Consider the following 10279-nt stretch of genomic DNA (forward strand, 5'->3'; position numbering starts at 1 on the left):
ACATTGATTGTAAGAACTAAACATTGGTTTCTAAAGACAAAATGAAAAATAGCAGGCCACAATTTAGAGGGAGCACCCCGTGAATGTAATTGCAATATAAACTGCAAACTGAGCTAATCAACATAAGGGAAGTGGTAATCAGGAAAATAACTAAATACTATGATGGCCCATCGGGCATCTGCCCACTGTCCAATTGAGCAAATTGTTCAATAATACAATTCACGCTCCCATCTTGGATTTTTTTTTCCATCTCCGATTGTATTCATGTATTTATTTATTATTTGCCACCTTTGCTGGCATAAAAATCGATAATCGGGGAATAAACCAAATGCTCTAAAATCCAATAAACAATTCAATTGAATGAACTGGTCAGGATTGTTCTCAGGCTTCTGCAGAGGTTGCTGATGAGCAGCAGCCTTGAGAATTGCTACAAAATGAAGTGAATATACTGTTTGCGGAAAAAAAAAAGATGGAACGAATATCAGAATTGAAATTGTAAATGGAGGTCAGTACTTCTGATGACCTTCAGGCCAGTGAGATAAGGCCTTGGCAACCCTGTTCTATGATAACTGCGATGAGAAAGTAAACAGCCTGCGCTGTGCTGGGAAGATTGGTTGCGGTTAAGCTCAATGACACCCACGGGTAACTCTGCAGGGTTGCATCACTGCATGCAACTGATGTAACATGGCGGATGATATCCTGCCTTTACCGTGGATGCTCTTAGTCCCGTTCTAATCCCTCATTAAAAGGGGTCAGTGTGCAGATTTGTCCACCCATGAAGGTCAACCCCAAGGTCGAGTCGTCAATCAGCCGCATGAAACATCCCCCTTTTTTAAAAATTATTATTATAATTATTTTCAGAAAAATATGTCATGTGAGAGCACAGCTGAAGTTGATCACATGGCATGAGGAGGACCTAGCTAATGAGCTCAAAAACAGCAAATAAGATATCAAGGTGTAATATGAGGAAAAAAAAGCAACGGAGTCCCGAATGCTTTCAATCAAGCAGTATAACACAACCATGCCAAGGCTCTATCAAAAAATCAAATCAAATCAAAGATGAATACAAGGATAAAGTCACATTGCCATAAAAGATGTTACTTGACTTACTTTTTGGTTCTTTTTTTTCTTCTTCTTTTTACTGTTGTAATGTGAATTTTTATTTTTTGTGAATAAAGTCATAATATGAGGAAAAAGTAAACATTTTTCAAGAACACAGTTTTAATATGAGAAAACAAATGTAAATCGTATGACTAACTTTCAGGTTTTAAAAAGGTAACTACATTTTTTTTCTTCCTATTCATTATTAGCACAAAGAAATAATTACAATGCAATCAGTCGTCATTTTACAAAAATAAAAGTCTAGCATTAGCTACAAGAAACACTATTTAAAAAATTATTTTAGGACTATAAAGTTGTAGTATTACACCAATGAACGTTTTGTTGTAATATGTTGAGAGAAAAAAAAAATCAAGTCAAATTGTTACAATCACATTTTATGAGGAAAACATAATGTATTACTATTATTACTATTTTACAGAATAAAATTGTAATATAAGAAAAGCCTGAATTTTATATGAATACAATTGCCGAATGAGAATTTTCGGGGGTAAAAATGCAATTTTATGACGGCAGAGCCACACTATTCCAAGAATGAATGAGAATGAAGTCCTAATCTAACAGGTATGAAATTAATATGGTATTATTAAATAAATTAAGTGATTATACTTTGAGGAAAAAAAAAAGTATAACTTGTTTTATTATTTTAATATGACAAGGGAGAAATATAACATTTCCATGGAAAGAAAGTTGTAATACAAGTCGGTCAGTCAGCAATATATACGAAGAAAATACAAAATGTACTGTTTCAAATATGTGTAACTAAGGCAATAAATTCAAAAGAGTATAAAAAAGTTGTGACAAAATGTTGCAAATAACACTGACCTATTATGATGAAAAAACAACATTTGTATGAAAAGTGACAAGTTAAGAAGAACAAAATTGTACAATTTGTTCCCAAAAAATTATTCTATTCATAATAACAGTGAAAATACTGTGGTTATATTAAATTTACTCCAAGACTATAGTATGAATGTAAATTAAAAATGCAATATCAGGAGAAAATTTTAATATTATGATGTTATATCATATGTTGACATAAAAGCTACAGGAAAACAACAAAGAAGCACTTCCAACAGTCGCAATATTATGAGAACAGAACATCTCATAAATGTAATCAGAAAGAAAAAAAAAATCAAAATTCTAATGTTGTAATTTTAATAGGAGGTGGTGGGAAAAAAATCATATGTATTATTTTTACAAGAATGACATTGTTATGAGAAAACAAATTGAATTTGCTGACTATAAAACCACACTATGGGTCCTATGATTTTTCAAAATAAATGACATTATGAGAATAAACAAAAGCAGCACACCAGTCAGTATCTTTGAGTTTATTAGTAGAGCGGCAAAGGAATATTCAGCGGTCTTTCCACAAGATTCCCCCGAATTCTCATTCATAATCATGTGCCAGTGACATTCGGCGGGGTCGTGTGTAGCGTGATCCCATCCATGCGTGGTGAAATCGGAAAGGGTCCACCCATAGGAGGAGGCACAGGCAAGTTGTCAACGACTCACAAGCGTAAAGAAGATTAATGCATTTCTGTAGAGAAAAAAAAAACGCGACAGAGAAACGGACATCTGTTTCACTTCATCAGCCTTTAACCTACAAAAAGAGCACTTGTAGGGCGCTATGAATATGACGTCATGTTCATTGAAATGCCGCAATTCTGCAACGAAATGTGTTCATTCTGATCAACACCTACACCGCGGCTTGAAGGTGAGAACGTATTCTTTGATGTAATGACATCATACATCGCTGTAGATTATGGTACGTGAAGCCATCCTGCCCGATCAGTTGTGTCAGACGTTTGAAAAAGTTTTCACGCGTGAGTGAATCTCATGTGCAACACAGTTTGCCATTTGTCTCAGAGCAAGCCACAAGGAAGTAGAGAACCCTAAGCAGAACGAAGATGCTAAAACTGACCCTCACTTGTAACCATAAAGTTGTCCCACAAGTGCCTATCTCATATTGCAGTATAACCCCCAGCCCAAAATATAAACTTGATCTCCGAGCCCTTAGCGCTAACACTGAAATTTAGAAGATCTTGATTTCATCAGTAGGATTAAACCCTAATCCTACTAATGAAATCAAGATCTTCCTCGTCGCTTTTAGAGGACGACTTCCCTTGTGTAAAGAGCTCATCTATCCTATAGACCGCCGGGCCGCGGACCGGTACCGGTCTGTGGGTAATTTGGTACCGGGCCGCACAGAAAGAACACGGAACTTACATTACTTCCGTTTTATTTATTTCGGGCTCTGAAAGATGTTTTATTTTGAAAGAATACCGGCTTCTCTGTTATATCCAAGTCGCGCTTCGCGGTCACGTGATAGGTTGCCGCAAAAATGAAACCCATTTAATCCAGAAGCTAGCAAAATGAGCAAAAAAACAAACGTTTTGGGGAAAGGGAAAAGGTCCAGCCAGGAGACAGAAGAGAAGCCTAAGTCTTTCAAGAAAAAGAAGGCTACATTTATTAGACAGTATCAGGAACCCTACTTGAAATAGGGATTTATCTCAACGGGAGATTCCCACGCACCAAGCCCACTCTGCATGATATGCGGCGATGGTGAGTCGTATTTTTCATGCACTTTGTATTTGCGGTGTATCTTATTTTGAAGGCATGTTTGAACGTTACCATCGCGACCAGGGAGCATTGCATTCAGATAGGATGTTCCTCGTGTCATGATTCGTGTTTATTATGTTACGAAAATACCACAGTTTCCATGAAGATCATATCATATTATTTTGTTGTATTTATCCGTCATACCTTAAAGGCCGGTCCCTGAAAATATTGTCTGACATTAAACCGTAGGGCAAAAAAACATTGGGGACCGCTGATATAGATTATGATACATGAAGCCGTCATGTCAATTGCAGTTAAAAAAGCTTCCACCCGTTCATGTAAAATAACATCCACCATTCATCCAAACTGAAAATGAGCCAAGCCACAAGAAAATAGAAAGCCGGTATCTGCGTTTGACAGTGTTGCCCTCTGACCCCGGCACTGAGCTGTCCGTCCTCGGCTTCAGGCAGCGTCCCGTTGCGAGCACCGTCCGTCCCGTTGACCGCCTCTTCCCGGAGTTCCTGCTGCAGCAGTCTGGAAATGAGGCTGTTGAAGCGGTTCTCTGTGGTGGAGGCCACCTCTGAGGACACCGTGGTCAAGTTCAGTTCGGCGGGGTCAATGCATGTGCCGTTCACTTTGGCAAAGACCACCTCGCCCAGATCAAGTCCTGCCACCGACGACGGTGACGAGCACGGGATGTCCCGCACCAGGTTGTAGTTCTCCATCCACTCCTTCAGCCATTCCAAGGAGCAGTCACATTCCCAGGGGTTCCTAAAGAGGTAGAGGCGACCCAGGAAGTAGATAGGCTGGAACACCGGGAAGGGGAGAGTGCTGAGGTTGTTGCTGTTCAAATGGAGCGTGATCAGGCTGGTTAAGTTCTCGAAGGTTCCTTCCTCAATGTACACCAGCTGGTTCCTGTCCAGGTACAGGATCTCCAGCTCCACCAGGTCGCCGAACCAGGTTTTGGAGACATTGGTCAGCTGGTTCCCACCGAGGTTGAGCATCTTGAGGCGGCTGAGGCCCTTGAAGGCGAGCCGCGGCAGGTCGGACAGCAGGTTGTCGTTGAGGTAGAAGTTCTCCAGCCGCACAAGGTCCTGGAAGGCCTGGTCGTGGATGACATTGATGCGGTTCTCTTGGAGGTTCAAGTACCTGCAATGACAGGGGAACATAAGTCAAAAACTTCAAGGGCTAAAAGAGTCACACCCCATGTCTGAGGTCATACACAAATATGAGGAAAATTGTTACAAAATCCAGAACGTGTGCAAGAAATATAAGATCTGCATGAGTTACAAGAAAAATTAATTTGTAGAAATCAGAATGGTTCCCGTGACTTTTATATCCACCCAGTTAGGTTCGGATCTGAAGTTTAGTTTAGAATCCCAAATGTCCAATCGCAATTCATTAGTGGGAAACACCCTCAACCATAATCCAGGGGTCTCCAAGTCTGGTCCTCGTGAGCCCCTACCCAGCTGCTTCCCATTCAGAATGCTGCAGCTGAAGCCAAATGTTGGCAGAGGTTTTTCAATTCCTTGACCTGGATATGCCACGTCCGACTATGACGAAGTCAAGACAGTTGGTAAAGTAGTTTCACTGCTAGTGATCCCAACCATGACATGAGCCTGCTCCAGACTTACTTGAGGCTGCCCAGGCCCAGCAGTGAATTGTAGGCCACCGCCTCGATCTTGCTCCTCTCCAGGTAGATGTGGGTCAGGTTTTCCATACCCCGGATGGCGCCGGGGATCCTGCGGAACTTGTTCTGGAAGCACAGCAGCTCCTTGAGCGCCATCTGCTCGATGAAGATGCGATCCGGGATGTTGAAGAGGTTGCAGTCGGACAGGTCAAGGCGCACCAGCTTCTTGAGGCCTGTGAAGGTCCGCGTGTGAAGGTAGCTGATGTACTCGTTGTGCGCCATTTTCAGTTCCACCAGGTTGGAGAGACCCTGAGCAAAAAAAAAGGTTTTAAGAGCAGGCCCAAGGCAAAATTTAATTAGGGACCCTGTGGCCGCTATACGAGGTGCTCAAAAGCAATTAACGGTCAAATGAGGATGAAGTAGTATGTTTCGTGAGGCAGAGCTGTGCTAAGTAAGCTAGCTGATGACAGGGTTTCATATTGCAAAGTGGGCAAATCATCTTTTTGAACGGTCCGTGCTGACCTTGAAGGCTCCAGGGGTGATGAAGGAGATGTTGTTGTGGTCCAGCGAGAGGGACTTGAGTGATGGAAGGGTACCAAAGGCCCGTTCTGACAGGAACTTGAGTCTGTTCTTGTCCAGGTTGATGGCTGAGGCCTCGCAGGGAAACTCTCTGGGCAGCTCAGAGAGGCCCGAGCGGTCGCACAGCACGCTGCAGCTCTTCTCTTGTGTGCAGGAACAGGACTGCGGACAGGCCCGAGGGCATGCCCAGCGGGTTAGTGCCGCCGGAGGCAGCAGGATCAGCAGTGAGACTGAGGATGACACCAAAGTCAAATCCGCAATGTTATCTCAAATGCTGCACACATAAAATTATTTTTAGTATGAAAGTCTTAACTTCGAAAAAAAATGACACTGTTAAAAACATGGTCTGTGTTTTATGGAAATTTGCGGAATTAGTGGCCAGAATGTTCCACTGGATCAATAGTAGCTAGCGGCCTACATGCAGTAGATAGGTTTAAGGAAATCCTCCGCGATTGGCTGGCAACCAGTTCAGGGCGTACCCTGCCTATACTCCCCGAAAACAGCTGGGATAGGCTGCAGCGCGCCTGTGACCCTCGCGAAGATAAAGCGATCAGATCATGGATGGATGGAAAAGTAGGTGAGAATTCTGACCTCCATTTACAATAAGTCACCCATATACAATATTGTAGAAAACACTGCTGTTCCTTGCGCTATAAAATGTTAAGGGAATTACAAAACCCTCAAACCAATTCTTATTGATGTTTTTAAGTAAATCTTTTACCCTTGAAAAGTCTAAGAAAAAGGGCAAATGATGTGACTGACAGCTCTCTCATGTCCAAAAGTGTGTTGATGTGATGGTGACGGTTATTAAAAACAAAAGTCCGAGTTTGAGATTAGCCACACCACAATAGCGACTGTCACTGTGTGTATCAACGGGGATTTCATTTTGTTCCACCTCTTAGCTTATTCACGCGCGCTGTGGGTGAAGGCAAACGTTCTTCATCACCGGTGGGAAACCTACAGCCCGTGGGCCAAACGCGGCCCGCCATGCAATTTCAAAAACAAATAAAGCCTCGAAAAATATTGAACTCATAAATGTTTAAAATACAGTGCACTATAAATTCATCATTTTCATTAAACTGACCGGTGAAAGCAACAAACGTCATTACTGTCGACTGTCATCAGGGAGATGCCAGGATTAATGCAGCGCTGAAATGACATGGAAGAAAGACAACAATTAACTGGAATGACCACAAATTAAAAAAAACAACAACAACAACGACGATAACAAAAGTAACTGCACATTCCTACTTTGCAGGAAAAGTCTGACATCGTGAAGGATTTCAAGACACGCAGGCGATGCTACCTGGAGATGTTTTCTGATGGTTGCATCCATGTCGCCATCCAAACAAACATCTGCGCTTCCATGCTGTGCATCCCATGTGCATCTTCAGCTTGCCGGTCTGCCGCCAGCCTCTGTCAATTTCCCAGTAAAAGCCTTTCAGCATTCTGAGCCTCCCACTCTTGCTATGTGTGTCTGGGACACACACACACACACACACACACACACACACACACACACACACACACACACACACACCAAAAAGCCATCTCTTAATGGCAGCCAAATCCCCCTGGATGTTCTGATGCAGGGAGATGGAGATGGGAGGCTGGCAGCGGGATTAACAAAGTAAAGCTAGCGAGGCAGAGCCTTAACTTTAGGAACATGCTCGCGCGAGACACACTCATACACGCACGCACGCACGCACGCACGCACGCGCGCGCGCGCGCACACACACACACACACACACACACACACACACACACACACACACACACACACATCTCCAAAGCATAATACGAGATGGAAGGGGTGGTGCCCACAATGCTAGAAGGACAACAACACACGTGTACACAAGTGGGTGAAGTTGGAAACCTAAAAGGCGCAGATGTTAAAAGTGGATTCAAGGGTGAGTTAAGCATTGCAGATGTGTGGGAACTGATGGGAACGGTAATCGATAGTTCAAAATGAGGGTATGTCTGTGTGTGTATATAGTCTATCTACGGCACAGGTGTCAAAGTCAAGGCCCGGGGGCCAGATCTGGCCCGCCACATCATTTTATGTGGCCCGCGAAATCAAATCAAGCATGTCAAGTTCCATGATGCTTGCTAAAGTCTGAACCAAAATTTCAAATTTTCATATGTAATCCGCAATAAGAGTCATTATTCTTGACTTCTCATTTTAAAACTAGTTATTCATTAATTTGTTGTGCGCTGTATCTGTGATATGTGGAGGGGATTAAACATTTATGTGGTTTCCCCAAATTCATAATGGCCCTCCAAGGGAAACCGTCACTAAAATGTGGCCCGCGACAAAAATGAGTTTGACACCCCTGATCTACGGTATCTATGGGAGATCAACAGGGGGATCAGTGCAGCATCTGCTGTGTGTGAGATAGGGTGAGATGTTGGGTCATCCGGGAGGGACTCAGAGTTGAGCCACTGTCTCCATGTTGAGAAGACCCAGGTGGGGTGGATTGAGCATCTGGTTCCTGGATGCCTCCATAGTGAGGTGTTCTGGGCATGTCGCACCGGCAGAAGGCTCCCGGGAATGTCCGAGGATATGCTGGAGAGGCAATGTCTCGCGGCTATCCTGGGAACACCTCTGGAAGAGTTAGAATTGGCTGGGGAGATGGAAGTATGGACTTCCCTACTGAAGATGCCGCATGTGAACTCTCTACTCGCATTCCCCTGCCTCCAGAGCGAAACCAATAAAAGCTGCCAAAATTGGGGCAGTCAGGGTGTAACACAAGTGGATGTGCCCTGTTTAACGTGCCGTGCTTTGCTGCCCTAAAAAGCTGCCGCAGGTCCTACACTGCGAAGGCAAATGCAGGTCAGCTTGAGGGGTGGGGGGGATTTGAGATTTGCGGCTTACTGCTCATGTGCTTTCCCACGGCAATAAACAAGACTAACTGGGACAAGGGTAGGACAGGCTTCGTGTCATTGATTTTTCACTTTAATTTTCCAGAAGAGTGTCTTCCTTTGCAACTGAAAAATGTCACTCTCATATCCCATACTCACTTTTGTCATTGCAACAGAAAATCTGCTCCACGCTCCGATCAGTTATTTCACATGGGAAAAGATTGCAGCATAATGAATCTCCAAATGAGCAAATTGTGAAATTAGTTGGAGTTAAAAGGAAATCTGTGTGTGAATCTTTTCTAGGGAATTTTTTTTGTGACCATGGGAATGTTTTGTGCAAATTTCAACTTTGCAGTAGCCTATGAAGTAATGCTTAACCATGTCATGGGGACGTCAGTGCCAACATTTTCTTTAAAAGATGCTCTATGCCAGGGGTCCCCAACCGCCGGTCCGCGGACCGGTACCGGTCCGCCGGGCATTTGGTACCGGGCCGCACAGAAAGAACTTGCCTTAATTCCGTTTTATTTATTTCGGAATACGAAAGATGTTTTATTTTGAAAACTTACCGGATTCTCCGTTACATCCGTCTGTGTCCAGCTTGACACACGTCAAGCCACGCTTCTCCGTAACGCGACCAATTAGGCTAAAAACAAACACCGGAGCTCGCAAAATGAGTAAAAAAACTGCTGGAGATCGCAAATGACGGCGGCCTTAAAAGTACGTTCGAGACAACTGGATTAAAGTTATGTCTGAATACTCTGAGATCGCCACAATAGCACTTTTGCTATTTCCGACATCCTACCTGTGTGAGGCGGGGGGGATTATGCAGCAACGGCGACGAAAACAAAATTACGAAGTAGACTGGACATAAACCACACACTTGCGGTGTCATTGTCTCTCCTATTACCCCGAGATGGGACCGTCTGGTTGCAGAAAATCAAGCTCGGTGCTGTGGTGAGTCGTCATTTTCATGCACTTTGAATTTGCGTTGTATCGTATTTTGAAGGCATTAAACATTGCCATAGCGTTGCGGCCAGATTAGACGCTCCTTGTGTTTATTATTATATTTCGAAAACACCACAGTTTTCATGCAGCTCATACCATATTATTTTGTTGTATTATTTCCGCCACACCTTAAATGCCGGTCCCTGAAAATATTGTCTGACATAAACCGGTCCGTGGCGCAAAAAAGGTTGGGGACCCCTGCTCTATGCATAGAATTGTGTTTGTGGAATATGAATTAAGCAGCAAAAGCCATCAATTTTTATCCATCTCAGGGTCAGCCATTTTGCTATTTGTTAAGGGGCTCAGGTATTGGGGTGTCAAACTGCATAAAAGCTCAGGGAGGGCACAATCACACATGGCACGCTTGAAGCTTAAGCAGTGTCGTGCATCCAGGGTGCGTTTAGAAAATAGGAACTTTGATCAGCACAATCGTTTCGCTTTGTTTTCAAGGTCGTGAGCAGCCAACAGTGAAATCACGATTAAATTACAACTAGTTGCCCAGCACTATCGGGGCGTGAA

General features: G+C 43.4%; 1 protein-coding gene across 1 annotated transcript; it reads right to left on the reverse strand.

Moving 5' to 3' along the window:
- Positions 1–3882: 3882 nt before the first annotated feature.
- On the reverse strand, positions 3883–7359 carry nyx (nyctalopin). The gene is made up of 5 exons (XM_019876859.1): positions 7200–7359; positions 6978–7042; positions 5837–6123; positions 5319–5623; positions 3883–4833 (listed from the first exon to the last, which is right to left on the reverse strand). Exons 2-5 carry the CDS (start codon positions 6997–6999, stop codon positions 3999–4001), a joined length of 1449 nt encoding a protein of 482 aa, XP_019732418.1. The 5' UTR covers positions 7000–7042; positions 7200–7359; the 3' UTR covers positions 3883–3998.
- Positions 7360–10279: the final 2920 nt, after the last annotated feature.

The sequence above is a fragment of the Hippocampus comes genome, unplaced genomic scaffold, assembly GCF_001891065.2.
Source record: "Hippocampus comes isolate QL1 unplaced genomic scaffold, H_comes_QL1_v1.1 scaffold110, whole genome shotgun sequence".
Taxonomy (NCBI): domain Eukaryota; kingdom Metazoa; phylum Chordata; class Actinopteri; order Syngnathiformes; family Syngnathidae; genus Hippocampus; species Hippocampus comes.